Below are 21,128 nucleotides of genomic sequence, written 5' to 3' on the forward strand. Positions count from 1 at the left end.
TGAGTTTTGAGCTAGATGAACCCCAGACCTTCCTCACACAGATGTAGTCAGGACAGCCAATGCCACACATTGCAGTCTGTGAGCACCTTATACACATATCCATTCTAGGTCAGATACCCAGAGGGGCATGGTTGCATGAACATACATACATATCATAAAACAATGACACTCTTTATGGTATGGGCTTCAGATACAATGTAAGAAAGCAGCGTGCAATACAAGCATGAACCTGTCAGCTACCCTCTGTCCAGTCATAGAAAAACCATCTTTTTGGTGTCCAAACATATAATCAAAAGCACTAGATATACAAGTGTTATATGCAGATCTGATCTTTAAAAAAAAATCACTTGCGGGGTTGTCAAAGCCTTCTATCAACATGCTAAAACCTCAGAAGCAACATGGAGTTATAAAAATCCCTACGCCGCAAGTGATTATGGTGGTAGGATACGCAGCACATGAATAAATATTAGCTAAATTAATTTTGAGCATGTTCAAAGCAAGAATGGTTTAGCAGCGTACACAAGGATGGTCTATGCCAAATTCGGGATCGCTGTTCCATCTAGGAAGGAGCAAGGTGGGAGTGTGAGGAATGAGCCTGTCAGTTATGTCTGTGATGTTTTATTTCTGAAGCTGCAGGCAGTGTGGGCATGTGGGTGCTTTGCTGGATCATTCTCTATGCTTTTAAAAATAAGACAAGATATACATACTTCTGGTTAAACAGATCCCAAATGTCCCAGAGGCTCTTGGATTAAAAGCCAGCCCCCCACCCCCATTAGCGCCAGTCTCCATCCCCAGATTCCTCTGCTTCCTTTCAGAAATCCCACCCATGTGTGCATACACATCCCTCTTAAAGCTAGATAATAAGAAATATGAAGCATTTGGCTATTCACTTTGCATTAAAAAAATCGTAACTACAGGGGCCATTGGCGAAAGGCACTTGCTGCCAAGCCTAAAGACCTGAGCTGAACCTGGAGACCTACATGGTAGAAGGAGAGAACCTGACTGCCCAAAGTTGTCTTCTGCCCTCCACACATGTGCCATGGCAAGGCATCCCCCAAGTAAATAAGTAAATAAATACGTGTTTAAAAAGTAAAAACACACAAATATAATATAATACAAATACTAATACAGTTATGAGGGTTGGGGAAGCATAGGAGACATGCATCCTTGGGTGATCTTCTCACTGAGCGAACACTGTAGAATAGAACACGTCACACAAACTGATAGCAACAAATGGCATCATCTCTTGGGCCCACTGTTGTTATGTGGCCCCTTGACTGAAAATGTTTATCCAGCAGGACTTGGCTATCATTCCAAAAACAAACAAAGAACAAGCAAACAAAGAAACAAAACCATCCTCTGTTCCTTCTTTCCTTCCTTTCTTTTTTCTTGTGCGTGTGTGTGTGTGTGTGTGTGTGTGTGTGTGTGTGTGTGTGTGTGTGTGTATGTGGAGGTCAGAGAATAGAGGAATCAATTCTTCCACCATGTAGAGCCCAGAGATGGAATTCAGTCCTCAGCTTTGGCAGCAAATGCCCTTACTCAATGAGCCATCTTGTTGGCCCTTGGCTGTGCTTGCATGTAATGGCTTACCAATAGCATTGCCTCACTCTTGTGGGAACGTTACTGTACATGTAGTCCAATCTTGACTGAAGCGTGACTGATTTTGCAGTGTGTGAACGTTGCAGAACCTTAGGGCACATTTGAATGCACTGGAGAGATCTGGCTTGGTGGCTCAGGGTTGTAATCCCAGCACTCTGGAGGTAGAGGCAGGATATCTCACACTTCAGATCAGCTTGAGCTGTACTGGGGACCCTGTGATGGGGGAGCAGTGAGGGAGGGAGAGAGAGATAAACAGATAGAGCCCAGAGGAGGCTACAGTGGTCACTGTGCTGGACTGTCTGACTCAGCATCTATGGAGTTCAGGCCTGATTGTCTGCATAATTCATAGGCATTTCTTCCATCTGTCCAGGGTTGAGGGCCGCAGGTGTGCCCTGTGACTATTCTGAAAGGGGAGGTGCCTCAGCAAGGTGCTTTCTCTTTGGGGGCTGAGCAACAGTGAGGCAGGGCCTTGTAAGAGAGCCTGATGCAGTCTCAACAAAGTGATTTATTTCCATTAAGAGAACTGTTGAATGATGCACCACCACCAAAGCTTCTCCAGGGTCACCAAAGCTCTCTCATTGTTAACCTTTAGTTAAATTTACATATAACCCTCCTCTGTCTATTTTTATTTTATGTGTATGAGTGTTTTCTCTGAGTGTAGGTATATGCACCACTGGCAGGCCTTGTGCCTCAGGAGGTCAGAAGAGAGTGCCGGGTCCCCTGGAACTGGAGTTTTTGCAGATAATTGTGAGCCATAATGTGGGTGCTGGGGATAGAACCTGGGTCTTCAACAAGAGCTGAAAGTCCTCTTAATCACTGGGCTTTCTCGTCAGCCCCCAATCTTCTTGCCCCCCCATTAAAAAAATAATAAATAGAAAGCTAAAGATTAAAATAGTATTGAAGCAAAGGTGCATGCAAACTTAGGCCTTTGTGGATATTATCAGATTGCTTGGTGGTGGCACATCATTCAACAGTTCTGGAAAAATCTCACACGCACAGCCTTCTACATCTAGCTCAGCATTAATTATTATCATTTTATTTTTGGCAGTCTGATGGGTGGAAAGTAATGGATGCCTGTTATGTAGTGTTTATTGTGTTGCTGTGGAAGTCAAGTATCATTTTGGTAGGATTCCCCATTAGAGATAATATTAGTTGGGTAAAGGATTAAATTTATACAACAAGATATTCTAAAGGAAAAAAAACATCTTGAGGCATTAAGTAGTGTTACCATTTAAACTCTGACTTAAATGCATCTCCTGTGTTTTTTTTCTTTTAACTACAGTTTCCTGATATCCTACAACAAACAGCTTCCAAGATGGTTGGGATGTTGCCCCCCAAAGAATTCCTCTGGGCTGTCTTTGAGTCTGTTCAGAGCAGCAGTAATGACAGCCCCAGCGCTGACCTCACCTTTGGTGAGTGTTTAACCCTGCATCTATGGTGGCATTGTTTCCTGTGGCATAACAGTGTCTCCTTCTCAGGCACTTGGATGAAATACTTGTACAGCGGTAAAATGGCAAAACCCACAGGCCAAAGAAAGACAGGCTTGTATCTGAAATCAGGGGCCGGGCATGAAGGTTTGACAAGTCAACATGGGACAGGCCTTTCATTAGGTTTGGCTTTTTGTTTTTTTTTTTTTTTTTTTTTTTACAAAGATTTATTTATTTTTATTTCATATGTATGGGGAATTTTGCCTGCATGCATGCTTGTATAGTACCTTCAGTGAACAGAAGAGGATGCTAGATCCCTTGGAACTGGGGTCACAGACGGTTATAAGTTGCCATGTGGGTGCTGGGAATTGAGCCCACATCCTCTGAAGGAGACAGTGCTCTTAACTGCTGAGCCATCTCCACAGCCTCAATTTGGCGTATCTTAATGGATCAGCATAGCTTAGCAGCTAAATGGTACAGGTTGGTAAGGTTTGTTTGGGTTCTGAGTCTGTGACTTACTGGCCGTGTGACTTTCCCTAAGCTCTTCCGACTCTCGGTGTCTCAGACAGGGTTTCTTTCTGTAGCTCAGTGGCTAGCAGCTCACTGTGTGGTCCAGGCAGCCTCAAATTCCTGTTCCTCCTACATCAGCCTCCCTAGTGCTGGGATGGCAGGTGAGAGCCACCATGCAGAGCTGTGCCTCAGGTTTTACCCTCTCAAGTTGGGTAATATGAATTCTGAACTGTGTGGGTCATTGTGAGGGAGAAATAGTTTAAACCTTCCAGGCTCCAGAGGGCTTGGCATGGTAGGAAATTATCGGAAAATTCTTCCTCTGCTTCCTGCTTTTGAGACCAGGCTGGGCTTGAATTTTTAATTCTCCTGCCTCAGCCTCCTGAGCACTAGGATTACCAGGAGTGTCATCATTTTTATAATCTGTACTGAGTACTTGTTAAATACAGACTCAGACATGGCATAAGGGCATCAGAGTTAATCAGAACTGGCAGTAATAGTGATGGGGGATAGCATTAGGATTTACAGCAGAGGTGACCCTGGCAGGTCCCATAGGTGGGAGAGAGCTTGGGTATGGAGAGTCTATTTAGTGGGTATTGGGAGGGTAAGGGGTATGGGGGAGGGAGAGAGAAGGAAGGGAGGGAGGGAGGGAGAGAGAGAGAGAGAGAGAGAGAGAGGGAGAGAGAGAGAGAGAAAATGGAGACGAGGGGGGGATTGGGAGTGGGCAGAGCTTGTGTCTTGATGGAGGAGGGTCATTTGTCTATGTGTTACTTTCATTGGTTAATAAAGAAACTGCCTTGGCCCTTTGATAGGACAGAAAATTAGGTAGGTGGAGTAGACAGAACAGAATTGTGGGAGAAAGAAAGCAGAGTCAGGCAGACGCCCCAGGCAGTCGCCATGACTCTCCTCTCTGAGACAGACACAGGTTAGGATCTTCCCGGTAAGCTACCACCTCATGGTGCTACACACATTAATAAAAATGGGTTAAGCAAGATGTGAGAATTAGCCAATGAGAGGCTGAAACTAATGGGCCAGACAGTGTTTAAATGAATACAGTTTCTGTGTAATTATTTCGGGTAAAGCTAGCCCGTGGCGGGAAGCGGCCCTCCGCTGCTCCTTCTACAGTCTCTTAAAGGGACAGGGTGCCCAGGTGACAGGCCAGGCCAGCCTAATTGTCACAGACAGTGATGGTTGGCAGTTATTACTGACTTGTTTATTCAGAGTGAGACTTCACTGTTGCATGGTTTCTTCATGGCCACCCATGTTTTGGGAAGAGACCCCTTTCTCAAACTCTGTAAACTCAATGAACTCTTTGCTTTCCCAAGCTGGACTTGGCTGGAATTGCAAACTACTTTGTGTTGGAACCCTATAAGAAAGGGTAGATATTTGTTTGGATCTCACCAGGGAAGAGTGTCTACAAGGCTGTCTCTCTCAATGACTCTGGAGCTCACAGATTTGGCAAGACTAGGGAGTTGGTAAGCTCCACGGATGCTTTTGACTCTGCTCTCCTGGCGCTGAGATTACAGGCATATACCACCTGCTCAGCTGCAATACAGTGAAGCCTCTTGGAGGATGGGTCTAACCACGTCATTACTATGAAATCCAGAGGCGCGAGTCCTTGGTTCCCTTCTGTCAGCCTTTACACCACCCTGCTTCCTGTGAATGAATCCAGCTAGTGAAGATTACTGTTTAAAAAAGAACTAACATTTCCCACAATTCTATTTCTTTTGTTACTTCCCCACATTGCACACGTTCCTCAGGTTGCCATGGAGTTGTGGCTCCCTCTTCTGATGACATCTTCAAGTTGGCTGAAGCCAATGCCTGCTGGGACCCTGAGGCCCTTCTTTGCATGGAGGGGGACACTTTTATCAGGAATGTGGAACTGCTAGGTGCCGTGAAGGGTTTCAGCAGGCCTCAGCTAATGGCCCTGAAGGAGAAGGCAATCCAGGTAAGCCCGCCTCAGGGAGGAACAATAGAAAACCAAGCAAGCACTTGTATGCAGCCCCGTTCTTTCCACTTATGAACACTTGAAGCCCTGCACCTATGTCATTTTGTTGAAGTTTCGTTGCCTCTTCTCAGTGGCGTGGCCATAATTTCCTCATTTGAGAAATGGGCAAACTGTTAGTGCCTTTGTGCTAGGGCAGCTGCAGAACACAGATGATCTGTGTCTCAGACAATCAAGTCTGTGCATATTCTGAACTAAACTGCTTGCAAGAACGCTGCCTTTGTATCCTCCTAGTGGAGAACCCCAAAAGGTGCCTGCAGCAGATTCATCCCAGAGCGGGAAAAGGGGGGGGGGAGGATTGGAAGGAGTTTGTCATTGTCATTTTAAAATGTTGTCTTTAATCCCAGCACTGGGAGGCAGAGACAGGCAGGTCTTTGTGAGTTGGAGGTCCGCCTGGTCTACATAGCAAGTTCCTGGACAGCCAAGTCTACATAGGGAAACCCAGAAAAACAACAACAACAACAAAAAAAAAAACCCACACACATCCCTTTGAGGGGCTGGGGAGACGGCTTAGTGGGTAAAGCACTTCCCTTGAAAAACTGGTGGTACGAGGGTCCAGTGTCATCCCAGCCACTGGGAAACAGAGATGGGGATGCCTGGAGCAAGCTGTTTAGCTCAAGAAGCCACACCAGTGAGCTCGGGTTCAAGTGAGAGACTGCCTCGCTCTATCAGTGGAGAGAGACACCTGATGCCAACCCCTGATCTCCACAGGCACACACACACACACACACACACACACACACACACACACACACTCATATTCATCCACCGCATACAAGTACCTGTTATGCCCAGATCCTCAGAGTCCCCTAAAGAACAGCAAGGAGTCTGAGTCCCATATTTAAAAGCAAAGAGCCTTTATTCTTATTCAAGTTCGAACTTGTATCCATGTGTTCATCGTATTGGTGTGATTGGAGAGCCCCAGCACAGTTGGGGTGTTTTTTTTTTTATAATAACAGAGTTTGGGGTGAGGGATTTCTAAGGTTCAGGACCCCTGATTGGCTGACATCTGTCTAGGGGTACCCTGGTGAAAAGGGGATAGGTGTGTGCTGTGCTAAGGGACATCCCGTGACCTTATCTTCAATAGTTGGAATGTTAGTAATTTCCTTTGGATGGTCTGTTCCCAGGTGGTGCTTGGGTGGTCTCAGTTTCTGGTCTTTCTTGGAACTGGGTATTACCTTAGGGTAAACTACTGAGACTCAGGTCTACTTTCTGGTTGGTCTCTATGCAGCACTGCCTTGGGTCCTACAGTACCCCCATATTTGGGAACACCCCCACATGCACCACACATACACACTCAAAAGTTCCAAGAACATTACAGCTGTTGGGATCGTAGAATAACCCATTGCCCTCATGGGATAAAGAAATGGTTAAAATTATATTTATATTTTGTTATGTCCAAATCCACGAAGTCCCCCAAAGCCAACAAGGAGATCCAGTCCCATATGTAAAAGCAAAAGAGCCTTTATCTTATGCAAGCTTGCAAACTCAGTCTCTCCACGTGTTCAACGTACTGGAATAAATGGAGAGCCCCGAGCTCAGTTAGAGTTGGGTTTTTATAGTAGTAAAGGTGGAGGTGAGGGGTTTCTGAAGTTCAGGACCCCTGATTGCCTGACCATTTGTCTTGGGTGTCCTGGAGAGTGTGTTCTGGCAGGTGATCCTATCTACAGTGGTTGGAACTTTAGGCATTTCCTTTGGATGGTCTGTTCTTGGGTGGTGCTCAGGTAATCTCAGCTTGTGATTCTTCCTGCAACCAAGTATTGACTTCAGGATAAACTACTGAACTCAGGCCTCCATTAAACTTATAGATGGCTGAGTCCTACTCCTGCAGGGTGATCTGTTCATATTTAGCTTATCATAGCTGGCTCTTACATATTTCTGGTTTTTATGCAGGTAACCTGAGCTTATAAAGAAAGGTCAGAAACTATGGCTGGAAGAGAGAGGGTCCTGTTGCAATAGCTTCCTATGCAAGCATGAGTGTCTGAGTTCCATTCCCAGGATCGATGGCAAACAGTCAGGCATGTATCATGCTTTGTAGTTCTGGAGCTAGGGAGTGGAGGCAGGAGGATCCCTGAGGGTCAAGGACCAGCCAACTTACGGGTGAACTTTCAAGCAAGGGTGAGAGACCCTGTAAAATGCCTAACTTACATACCATTTAAGATGGATGGCCACTGAAGAAAGACATCAAGGTTGACCTCTGGCCTTCTTCTGCCCTTGCATACATATGCACCTGCTCACTCACGTATGTCTGCACACATATAAACACATGGACACACAGATGTTTAGACTCTCCAGTTTGGGGGAACCCCATTCTAGAGCCAGCTCTCAGCACATTGAGCAGCATCTCCCCTGGAGCTGCCCCTCTCCAAAAACCCCACCCTCAGTGGCACCAGCAGTGGCCCCTCCCCTTGAACTGCCCTCTTCAAACTCCACCACTGAGAAAGCCTGCCTAAAGTCAGTCTCTCCTTGGGCTTCTCAAGATCATTGCTATAGGCTACTTAAGACCTCATAGGTATATTTGCTGTATGATACCTTTCTCGCCCTCCTGAGGGTCACCCAGGAGTGCTTTGCTCTGATCATTAAGCCTGAATTTATTAATTTGGTTTGATTGGCTTATTACATCAGTGGCAGTGGAATAACCAGGGATTAAAAATTATTATCTGATACACAGGAAAAGTCAGAAAATAATAAAGAAAAAAACTGGTGATAATGTTTTACCAGGCATCATTGATAGTTTAGCGTCAGATTTGAAGTGACATAGATTTACATATATGAATGGAAAATATATAGATTTCTTTTGTGTACTACATGTGGATGTCCTTAGTACCTATGGAAAGCTGATTACAGGACCTCCACAGGTACTAAAATCCACGAATGCTCAAGTCCCTACATAAAAAGGTGTGATATTTGCGAAGAGCACACCCTACACAGTACAATGTAAATTCCATTTAGGTAGTTATCATTAGGTGAGCCCTAAGCAGTCTATTACATCGGGAGAAACGTTCAGTCCATTTGCAGTGTCTTTGGTGGTGCTGGGTCTAGCAACAAGGGCCCTTGTACAAGCGAGGCAAGCACTCTACCACTGAGCTCCAGCTACAGACCTAGATGGAATGTTTAAAAGAATATTTTTTTAATGTATGGGTTGTTGTGTCTGCAGCTCTCAGAACATGCAGATACAAGATAACTTGGTTCTCATGTATCTGCTACAAAAATGATAGATAGCACACTCATTATTCAGAAACTTGTTTCCTGCAAGCAATGTGTTTTTCCGTATCAGAAAGATAAATATACATCAGTGTTTTGTGACTGGTCTTTATTTAGCTAGTCATTTAGTTTTGGGTTCTTTGAATTTTTATAAATGCTTCATGCCAACCAGCTTTCCGTTTCTGTGACAGAGTACCCAAGTCAAGATAGCTTAGCATGAGCAAAGTCTCATTTGGGCCCATGGTTTCAGAGGCTTCAGTCCATGGTCAGCTGGCTCTTGGTTTGAGATCAAAATATACCAGAACATCATAGTAGAGAGGGCATGATGAAGCATAGGTGCTCACTCATGGCAGCCAGGGGATGGGAGTGATGACAGACAGACGATAGACAGACAGACAGACAGACAGACAGATAGACAGACAGACAGACAGAGGCTCTCCACTATCCTTCAAAGGTTTGTGCCCACCAGACTTTCTTCGTCTCATAGTTTTCACATCATAGTAGTTCATTTGGCTATGAACTCATTAATGGATTAATCTCTCAATGAGGTTGATGCCACTATGGTCCAACCACCTCTTCGGAGCACCACCAGCTGGAAACCAAGCCCTCAACCCATGGGCTTTTGGGAGGATGCTTCATATTCAAACCCTATTTAAGCCTTTGTACATGTTTAAACATATAGCTTTGCACCCTGGTCTCATGATTTTCTTGGGCTAAATTTTTAGAAGTAAAACTCCCTGGTGAAAGACTATCAACTTCTGCAAGGCTTTTTGGCATGAATTGGTACAAAAAGCTGTGTGTGTGTGTGTGTGATTCACTCTATGTTTCAAATACATTTTTTCTTTGGGCTTCTATAAAATATCTTATATTTGTACAGATTATGGGAGGTTGAAATATAAAAAATACCTTATATTGGTTAATTTATAAACAACAGAATTTATTACTTACAGTTCTGGTTGCTAAGAAGTCCATGATCAAGGCACTGATAGATTCAATGTCTAGTGAGGGTGAATTTCTCTTAGGTAATCATTTCCTACAGCATCTTGCCCTAATAAAGTAGAACTGGGCAGGGAGCTCTCCAGATCTCTTTTATAAGGGGCAGGAATTCTATTTCTGAGGCTTGAGCCATTTTCTACTCCCATCACATTCAGGATTAGGTCTCAGCGATGGATTTGGGGAGGGCATTAAGTATAGACCATAGCAGGTGTTGTCACTAACATCTGGCCTGGTCCGTGTTTCTCCTGCCTACAGGTCTGGGACGTGCCCTCACACTGGAAGCACCACCACGTTGTCTCCCTGGGACACATTGCTATGGCTCTCAACGAGAGTGAGTTGGAGCAGCTGGACCTCCGCTCTATAGACACTGTGACATCCCTCGGTCAGCAGTCGGAATGGACCCCGGGACAGGTGGGTGGATGTTCCTGGATCTTTAAAAGAGTCTCATCCCCTTTATTGATTCTGTTCGACTTTATATTCCTGAATGGATCTATCGTGTGTATAATAATTTCTTTCACGTCCTTGCTAACACTTCCATCATTATTGTCATTTCTTGGTCTGTTTCTAAAAAGAGATTTATTTTTATTGTTAAAATTGTGTGTGTGTGTGTGTGTGTTGTAGTGTGAATCGGCGGGGCTGCGTCCCGCCACCCGCCGCTGGCTAGCTTTACACCCGAAATAATTACACGGAAACTGTATTCTTTTAAAACACTGCCTGGCCCATAGTTTCAGCCTCTTATTGGCTAATTCTCATATCTTGCTTTAACCCATATTTAGTAATCTGGGTAGTACCACGAGGTGTGGCTTACCAGGAGAGATCTTAACCTGCGTCCATCTCGGAGAGCAGCAGCATGGAGACTCCTATGGTGACTGCCTGAAGCGTCTCCACAACTCTACTTCCTTGTTCCCACAATTCTGTTCTGTCTACTCCACCTACCTAACTCTCTGTCTCTTAAAGGGCCAAGGCAGTTTTCTTTATTAATTAACCAATGAAAGAAACATAGATAACTCTCCTCCATCATTTCCCCTTTTTCTGTTTAAACAAAAAAGAAAGGCTTCAATTTTAACATAGCAAAATTACATATAACAAAACAGTTATCAAGCAAGTATTACAGTTACAATATTTAATCTATTTTATCTTTTATAATAACTAAGGAAATCCGATACTATCTATTTATTCTTCAACTCCATCAAAGACTCCAGAAGGATACAATGCTACCTAAGTAAACAAGAAATAAGTACTATAAAACTCTAAGAAATGACGAGACAACTCGCTGCCTGGACAGTCACCAAAGTTCCCTGTACCGTTGGGGCATCCATCCTCGGGCTTCAGGCCCACAGTATCCAGCAGACATTTCCATGAAGCAGAAAAAATTCCAAAGACAGTTCAGTCACTTTCTGCTGTGTCCTGCAGAACGTCTCGCAGACATCCTTCACGAATCAGGAACCCTGAGAGACCATCTCACCTTTAGGCAAGTTCAGCAGTCCTCTCTCTTGCGGGTTCTTTGTGTCCAGTTTATGGAACAGTCCAGCCAGAGCAGTTTCTTGCCCAAATGGCTAACAAACTCCAATAAGTAGCCTCTTCGATGCCCATCTTCCTCTCGAAGTAGACTGGTGCTGCCAGGAGCAGACATGTCTCATTGTCATGAAAAACCCTAAGTTATTAAAACATTAAATGCCATATTCTGCAGTCTTTGAAAGATATGAAGAATGTCTATCTAACTGAAATATATCTCTACAATCTAGAAAATCTAATAACATGCCTACAAGCTTAACTATTATCAATGATTATCCATTAACAACCTATATTTCCTAATTATACATTACAGTTTTTAAAATGAATAACTACACAATCAAATAGCTTAATCAAGATCAGAATACATATACATATAACAATTGACCTTAAAATCCATACCATTGCAAATTATTCATCTCTATATCATATCCCCCTTTAAATGTAAAGAAACATTTTATAAACAATATTTGGGAAAATTGGCGCAGTTTTTCTCTCCAAACTGCTTCCTGCTGAATGGGGGGCGCTGTTATTTAGGTCTTTCATGGTGTAAACCTGTGGTGCTAGGTTCCTCTCAGTTGGCAGTTGAGTGAAGTAATTTTTTGAAGATGTTCACAGCAACCTTTCAGGAGGGCGTGGTCTATCATACCATATTGGGATAGAAGCAATCCACAGAGTCTCGTCCTCTGTGAAAACAAAAGAAGAAACTCTTTTCCAAAGCATCATGTTCTTAGATCCAAATCCTGAAGTCATACCGTTAAGATGTCCATTCTGGTCTAGACTGGCAGCCCATATAATGAAATGTCTCTCTGTATTTTAGCTCCTTTACAGTCAAAAATTTCAAAGAAAACACAATAAAATACATATCCAGACTCTCTGTGAATTTTCCATTTTTACGTGGCTTATTTTCACTCTATCACTTTACTTTATTCTGTCTCTTTAAAGACTTTACCCCTTTTTAGAAGGCATTAACTTTATTCTCTATATTTTCTTTTTCTCTCTTTTAAGCCTACGTGAGCCATTTAAAGGCCTTCTATGTCTGAATCTTTTCTATTGTGAATCTGTAATTTTTTACTATCCAGGAGCATTTCTTAAAAAGGTTAACCACTTCTTAAAAACGTAAGTTGCGCCAGGTAGGGGTAATACGGTACGCCTGTTTACAGCCAAGTCCAAACCTAACTGCGCTGTTATCATGGTAATTACGATAGTTCCTGCCTGAGGTCAGCACAATTCAGCGTGGCGGAGCAGAGCCAGAGCTGCTACTGCCTCAGTACACAGCAGTCCACATTGGAGCTGCACTCAGCAGTTTAATTTTGATACTGAGCGTGCAGCACAGAAACTCTTTTAATCCAAGTTACAGCCAAATCAGATGCGCAGAGCACTGCGCAGACTGAAAACACCTCTCTCTCTATGGCGGCAGGAATCCGCAAACGCTGTCCCGCTCGCCTAAGCCTGATTCCGCCATCTGCCCAGGTGCAGGCAGGGAGCAGTGAGCCATTGGCATGGTCTCAGAGTACTTTCTTTCCGATACCAAGCGGGCAAGGTTTTTAAGTGGATTTAGTGACCACGTTGGGCGCCAATCTGTAGTGTGAATCGGCGGGGCTGCGTCCCGCCACCCGCCGCTGGCTAGCTTTACACCCGAAATAATTACACGGAAACTGTATTCTTTTAAAACACTGCCTGGCCCATAGTTTCAGCCTCTTATTGGCTAATTCTCATATCTTGCTTTAACCCATATTTAGTAATCTGGGTAGTACCACGAGGTGTGGCTTACCAGGAGAGATCTTAACCTGCGTCCATCTCGGAGAGCAGCAGCATGGAGACTCCTATGGCGACTGCCTGAAGCGTCTCCACAACTCTACTTCCTTGTTCCCACAATTCTGTTCTGTCTACTCCACCTACCTCTCTGTCTCTTAAAGGGCCAAGGCAGTTTTCTTTATTAATTAACCAATGAAAGAAACATAGACAGATAACTCTCCTCCATCAGTGTGTGTGTGTGTGTGTGTGTGTGTGTAAAGAAAGAAGGAGAGAGAGAGAGAGAGAGAGAGAGAGAGAAAGGTACTGTTGGAGGGCAGAAGAGGTCATCAGTTCCCTGAAGCTGGAGTTACAGGGGTTATGAACTGCCTAATGTGTGTGATGGGAATTGAACTCTGGTCCTCCAGAGGAGCAGCAAGTGCTCCCACCATTGAACCATCTTTTTAGTCTGTATCTATGGGCTGATTTTTCTCCTAATTAAGGGCTAGGTGTGTTTGAAAACCTCGTCATTTTTCACTTGATCTGAGCCAAAGGCAAGGAAACAATAACACTTATTAATTTGACTGACTGTGGGCATATGAACATTCTCATTGTTAAGAGTTTGACTTAGTTGTAGTTCCTAAAAAAAAATACCAGTCTTAAGATCTCCTGAGTAAATTGGGAGCATGGGGACTTTGGGAGAGGGTTGAAGGGGAGGGTGAGGCAGGGAGGAGAGCAGAGAAAAATGCAGAGCACAATAAAATCAGTAAAAAAAGAGGGAAAAAACCCAGTCTTTGCTCCAATCTATATAAGTTTTTGCAAGTAATATTTATCTTTTTGTTTCATTCTTTTGAACTTTATTGGGGACAAAGTAATCTTTGTCTATGGTTCCTTCTGTCCTTCTTCATTGAGACACGATTCTTTGAAGAAACCTGCCTATGACCCATGAATATCAAGGTCTCTCTTCACTCTGGCTGGCGGGAGAGAAAATTCTTTCCAACCTTGACATGAACTTTAAGAACTGCTTAGCCTACCACTTCTGCTGGCTCTTGCCTGCTGTGTGGTTTCAGTCCCGACATCCTGATATATAGAAATCAGGGCTCAGTACTCAAGAAGAGATAATTGCTGATTTCTAGAACTCTCTCTCTACAATTTCCTCCTCTTTCTTTGCCCCTGAAATGAGAGCTGTTTTGGTCTTCCTGAACTTGGGCTTCTCCTCTCATCTTTTTGTATAATTATTTATAGAAAAGCCCAGATTGTCAGCTCTTTGAGGCTGCTCTTATGGGGAGAAAACATTCTAAGAGTTTGATTTCATTTCTCTGGGGAATATCTGTGATATTTATACTGGCTTAGGCTAGAATCTGGGTACAGAAATTGTATCCATAAAAGATGGCTAGCACATATTTCTTTTCTTTAAAAATATATGGTTACACATGCATGTTTCATTGCATAACAAATATGTATTGAGTAAATGAATGCTAAGATACCCTCGTCTTCTAGAGGTCAGCAGACGTGGATTGCTATTTGGTAAGTGCTGAGCTTTGAACCAGTGGGGACAGTAGCTTGCAAGGTTGGCTTTTTGACCTTGGATCTATGTCCACAGTGCAGCTAGATCACTGGGATTCATTGGTTTTTCCTGCCTTATGATGTGGAAAATGCCTCTGGGGGGGGCATCCACAGGCACTTGCATACATATGGTGCATGTATATATACTCCAGCACACACCCATACACGTAAGGAAGATTTTTTTAAAAAAGACAATGAGATATAAAATTATCCTGGTGGGCCCAATGTGTTCATAAGGAGCTTGTAAGAGGGAGTCAGGATGCCACAGCCATAGAAGATGATTCAACAATGAAAGCAGAGGGAAATGGGTTTTGAGGCGCTAGGCTCATGGTTTTGAAGATGGACTTTGTGGTCTTGAATTAAGGAATGAACTAACCAGTAGCTAGAAAAAGCGAGGAAACACATTCTCTCCAAAGCCCTCGAATGAAACGCAGCCTACTGATTCTTTTTAGGACTTAAAGCCTCCAGAACTGTAAGTGAATACATCTGTTTTTACCACCAGGTTGGTAGTAATTTGTAACGGCAGAAAGATAAGACCAACGCAGTAGCTGAAGAAAGGGAAGTAGTGGTATTGTCAAGCCAAGAGGGATGGGTGTTGGGCAGGCAAAACCAATGCGTGGGCTCTTCTCTCACTAGGTGTTTGTAGGTGATACCCCACGATTCTGAGTGGCAGTTTTCAAATACAGCATGGTGTAAATCATGCCTTGCCTGGAGCATGGCTAATATGGAGATTCTGGTCGTGAGGATTAAATGAGTTAAAAAAAAATAAAACACGTCGAACAATAATATTTAAAGGTCAGGAAAACAATTGTATTAGTTCCCTTTCTCACTGTTATGACAAAACACCTGGCAAGGGGCTACTTATGGAAGGATGTGTTTATGCTTGCTCCCAAGGTGTGACTTCCTGAAAGGAGGCATATCTGCAATAGAGGGAGGCCGGCTGGTCCCACTGAATGGGTGGTTAGGAAGCAGAAAGAGATCAGGAAGTCAGGCCAGCCTATAAGCTTCAAGTCTCACTTCCTGGTGACCTACTTCCTCCAGCAAGGCACCACTTCCCATTGGTTCTACATCCTTCCCAAACAGTGCTACAGCCGGGGACCAAGTGTTCAAACTGGTGAACCTATAAGGGACATTCCACATTCAAACAGCAGTTGCTGTCCCTTCTCTTTTTTATCATTGTCCTCAGCATCCTGGGTCACCAGAACCACGGTCACTTCCTTTCCTCTGAGTTGATCTTATTGTTTGCAGAACGAAAAGGATGAGACCCAATGATCTGAAGTTCTTTCCACTAACGTTCTGCAGTCCCATGGTTCTCTGACTCTAAAACTGGTTTTAACTAGTTTAGGAAACGCCACATTCCATTCCTGATATTAAAATGAATTTATTTGCAGCCTGGAAGGAACCAAAAAATAGATCCAACTTAAAAGTGAGAGCATCCCTCTCCCCATGCGCCAGTTTTAATTCCCGTGGATGGCAGCGAGATATATCAATATGTTTGAAAAGGATATGAAAACGTAACATTTGCATATATCATTTGCAGTCAGTTCTTCAACTTCAGCCTCCAATCAAACCTTTAAATGCATGTTTCTAGATTAATAGTCAGACCTGGAGGAACTACATTATCAGATAGTTCAGCTTAAAACCTAATATAAGGGGAAAAAAACTATTATCGAAGCCAGAGGGATGAACAGAGAGATTGAAATCTTATAGCTACTCATTTTTCAGTGGTTAATATTGCCTACAAGTGTTGGTATTAATTGTCCCAGAATCATTACACATACACTGGTCCAGTCATTCAAGAAAATATATTTTGACTTATCACCTTGCAGGCTGAGCTTGCATTTTCTGGGTTCCAGGTGCAAGGACAATTTAATACCACATCTTCAAGGCAATTTTATTTGAATTGTAATTTTGCACTTTCATTTGAAAATGGGCATCCATGATATTTGAGGAGCACAAATTGCCTTGAGCCAACTAGTAAAATCTGATTGTGAAGATTTAATAAGAAAAATCCAGTCCATGGTCACACCACTCGGAATGATCTGGTTTTGCCTAATCTCGGGAGCCAGGCAGGGTGGGGCCTGCCTAGCTAGTACTCAACTGTCTGGAGATACTGGGTGCTGTTGAATTTTTGTGTTTTACTTCCAGAGTCAAGCAACTTGGTGTCCCATTGCCTGGGTTTTAAAATTTCTTGTGGGGTGTGTGGTGTGTGTGTGTGTGTGTGTGTGTGCCCTAGATTGACACTGGGACTCTTTCTTACTCTCTCTCCATTTTATTCAAGGTCTCTTAATTGAACTCAAATCTCATTGATTTGGCTAGTGTAGCTAGCAAGCTTGCTCTGGGGATCCCTGTCTATGGTGCTGGAGTGCTAGAATTACAGGTGAGCTTCCACACTGACCTGACATTAATATGGGCTCTTGAGATTCAAATTCCTATCTTCACGCTTGCACAGCAGACCTTTAACCACTGACCTATGTCTCCAGCCTCCGTCAGATTTTTTTTTGACATAGAATTACTAGTTCCTAGCAAATGGATATCATTTTAGCCTCTTCATACCTCAGTGGGTTATTTGTGAAAGGAGCTTTAATATTTGACTAACCAGGCTGTGGTGGGGAGTAGACGAGGCAGTACAGTAAAGCTGTCTGAGTGGTGCAGCAAACACTGCATCTCCAATGTGCTAGCTTTTATTACTCTGGGCCCATATCACCATCTAGTCAGGGCCATGCAGACTGAAGCTGCCGCTGAAGCTGTCAACATTCAGTGTTCCGACCTCATCTATAGCTGCTAAAAGCTATGTAACCATTGAAGGCAACTCATAGGCAACTGGTTTGTCTGTTTCTTCCTGTTGCAACAAAATATCTAATATGAATAACTTGAAAGAGGAAAGACTTATTTCATTCATGGTTTCAGAGGGTTTGGGCCATGGTCATGTGGCTTCATGTCCTTGGGCAGAACATGGTGGTAGCAGTAGTGTGTGGTGAAAGAGGTGCTTCACCTCATGGTAGACTGGTGGCACAGAATAAGAGAGGCACTGGGGAGCAGGTAGAACCTTTAAAGGCATGCCCCAGTAGTCTACTTTCTGCCTTCTAAAGTTTCCACAGTCTTCAAAACTACTGCCCCAACTGGGGATCTAGTGTTTGACATATGGACATTTCATATTCAAACCATAGTGGAGTCTGTCTTGGGGCTGTGGGAGCTCCTTCAGTTCCTTCAGCAAAAAGCCTTTACGATACCAGCCTACTTGGGCGTGGTCTCTTATACTATAAATGCAGCTGCAAAGTGTGCACTCGCTCTCTTGCTTCCCATTCTCGATTCCCCCTGCTAGACTCTGTACCTGTTACTCATTTGTGCAGAGGACTGTGATTTAGGAAAGCGATCTGTGAGTCTCCCCTAAATGAATCACCTTTATTATACATAAATCTGAACTAGTGTGGGATTATTTTGTAACTTCCATTATCATCTTGGGAAATGATGTCTTCTCAGAGAGGCATACGTTTTTCTGTGATGTATATGGGCCACTCACCTAGATGGTCATTTCTTCACTCAATCACTCATAAAGTATATAGCAGGCCTTAGGCTAGTTACTTGGAACACAATGACAAGCTTGGCATGATCCTTTGGGGATCTACTAGTGAGACAGACAAAAAGTAAGTGATGCAGGGGGAACAGAAGATAGAGGGGATGTTCATAATAATAGTGAAAGGGGATGCCGTTTGAGGTGGGGGAGTCCAGAGGGATAGCTGTCTCCGTGAATAGAGACATTAAATAGACTTGAGGGATGGGACAGCGGCAGCCACACGGAAAGTGGGACCCCACTTCAGCATTGCGGTGTTTCTCAGCCTTTCCTCTCAGCATCACCTTTGTATTGTATGATGCAGATGGCTGACCCCGAGGAAGGAGGGAGGGTGACTATGTCCCATCACCTTTGCTCCCACTGGGAAATGCTGGATGTTCATGCTTGGATGCCTTCTCCTCATCTTCATCTTCTGATCTCTTCCTATCTGCTCTCATCAGCCTTGTAGCTCAGCCCCAAGGAATTGGTCTGGATCCTTTTCAGGTCCAGTCTAGGCAAATCAAGTGAATAAGCAGCCACAAACTCAACGTAAACCCACCTGAGTGAGGGCAGGAATTAATTGATGTTTGTCTTAGCTGCTGTTCTATTGCTGTGACAAAACACCATAACCCAGGCAGCTTATAAAAGAACATTTTTAATTTGGGGACTCACAGTTCTAGTGGGGGGGATGACTATCATGGTGGTGACCATGGCACCAGGCAGGCATGACATTGGAATAGTAGCTGAGAACTTACATCTGATCCACAGTCACAAGGCAGGGGCAGGGTGCTGCTAACTGGAAATGGTATGGGCTTTAGAAACCTCAAGGCCCACCCCCAGTGATATACTCACTTCAAGAAGGGCACTCCTCCTAATCCTTCCCAACTTGTTTCATCAACTGGGGACCAAGTATTCAAATATATGACTCTCTGGGGGCCATTCTCATTCAAACCACCACATTGTTCATAACAGAAAAGTTCAAATTCAGAGTTCAGGTACAGCTTCATTTAGGAGCTTCAAGACTATTGCTGGGAATCTAGCTCTCCCAATATCAAGGGACTCTCTTTTGTTTTTTTTTTCTTTCTGTTATAGGTAGGCCTTCTCACTCAGGGTATTGGGTTCTGGAAAATACATATATGTATCATTTCAAGGATGCCTGTGTAATTTTTTTTCAAGTTCAAGAAAAAAACCAAAAGTTTTTCAAATTAATCTATTCAAAATCTTGCTTAGTCCTGGCTAAACTATATGCCTAATGTAGGTAGAGTCAGTCACTATGGCCAGGAAGAGAAATGACAGGATTAGGACAGAATAGGCCATGTGGGTCCCATGATGCAGCTAGCTCCAGCTGAACTACATGGGATGAGGGGAGAGTAGGAAAGAGTGGTTTTCTAAGAGACAAGTCATGAGGTTTGAAGAGCTTCTCTGATGGAATTATGCATGACCCTGTAATCAGACCCTTAAACTTCATCGGAGATACCCTGTGTAATTTTATTTTTAAGTGCAAAAATCATTTCTAGTGTCTGAAACTAAAGATTGAAAAATGATACAGTTCTGTAGAAAAGAGAGAAGGGAAAATCATTCTAGCTTGAGCTTTTCATGATGAGATGACATTTGAATCGAACTAAAACACAGGGAATGTCTGGGTTTTAATAGCTGGAAATACAGGAGTATGTTTTATATGGAGGAGATGGTTTGAGCAGAGGCAGGGAGGGGCAGGACATAGAAGGTTTTGCTGGAGAGTTGTGGAGTTGGATACTGGAAATATTGAGATCTGGATGCCCAAGAACTTGGATAGCCAAGTCACCTGGAAGCCATAATGGTTTCCAAATAAAGAAATTGGGAGATATATATTTTGTCTTTCCTTCCTTCCTTCCTTCCTTCCTTCCTTCCTTCCTTCCTTCCTTCCTTCTTTCCTTTCCTTTCCCTTCCTTCCTTCCTTCCTTCCTTCCTTCCTTCCTTCCTTCCTTCCTCCCTTCCTTCCTTCCATCTATCTATCTATAGGCTAAGACCATTCTGAAGGCATTCCTTGAAGATTCAGGCTACGGTATCCAGGATCTGAAGAGTTTCCATCTGGTCGGGCTTGGTTCCATTCTTTGTGCTATGGACACCACTGAAATTCCACTTATAAAGACCTCAGAATTCAGGTAACCAAAATGCAAGTGTGAAAAACGGCAAATGTCCCATTTACCTACATATTCACTATTCTATCTATCCATCCATCCATATATCCATCCATCCATCCATCCATCTATCCATCCATCCATCCATCCATATATTCATCCATCCATCCATCCATCCATCCATCCATCCATCCATATATTCATCCATCCATCCATCCATCCATCCATCCATCCATCCATCCATATATCCATCCATCCATCCATCCATCCATCCATCCATCCATCCATCCATATATTCATCCATCCATCCATCCATCCATCCATCCATCCATCCATCCATATATCCATCCATCCATCCATCCATCCATCCATCCATCCATCCATCCATCCATCGATGATCTCCACTTTCTTTGCCCCCTTTCTGGGCTAAAGTTGGCAGTGGGACTCACTGGATCCCGTCTAGGTGCTGAGGTTATTTATCCTCTGTGTACTGCTTTATGACTGGGGAATCCCCCAGACTCACTAGATCCCTCCTCTCTACCCAGGACAGTGGTAGCCAGAATTGGAACGCTGCTCTGCAGCACCCCCGTCTTGGCTGGGTTTAAGAAGAAAGCAGAAATTGTATTTGGGAGACCCACTGAGTGGACCAGCTCCATCTTGCAGGAACTTGGGACCATCGCAGGTAAGAGGTCCCTGAGCACATTCCTTCTCTTTAAGTTGAAAACCGGGACTAAAATAAAATATAATGGAACAAAATAACAATCCTTGGTCACATTGAAGTAAACAAGAAGGAGTTCCAGTAGAATCTGGATGTCAAGACTTAAGTTGCAGGAACAGTGCCCACAAGTCTACATTTTAAATGAGCCCTCTTGGGGATTCTTGTGTATGCCATAGTTCCAAAAACA

At 43.6% G+C, this 21,128-nt stretch overlaps 1 protein-coding gene across 1 annotated transcript in view; it reads left to right on the forward strand.

Annotated features, from left to right (window-relative positions):
- The window catches only part of Otoa (otoancorin), a 91,312-nt gene that overhangs the window by 64,826 nt on the left and 5,358 nt on the right, over positions 1 to 21,128 (forward strand). The window contains 5 exon segments of the mRNA XM_042054085.1: positions 2,882 to 3,011; positions 5,294 to 5,481; positions 9,994 to 10,149; positions 20,105 to 20,247; positions 20,769 to 20,905. Coding sequence (XP_041910019.1) covers positions 2,882 to 3,011; positions 5,294 to 5,481; positions 9,994 to 10,149; positions 20,105 to 20,247; positions 20,769 to 20,905 — 754 coding nt within the window.

Source organism: Arvicola amphibius, chromosome 1 (genome assembly GCF_903992535.2).
Source record: "Arvicola amphibius chromosome 1, mArvAmp1.2, whole genome shotgun sequence".
Taxonomy (NCBI): domain Eukaryota; kingdom Metazoa; phylum Chordata; class Mammalia; order Rodentia; family Cricetidae; genus Arvicola; species Arvicola amphibius.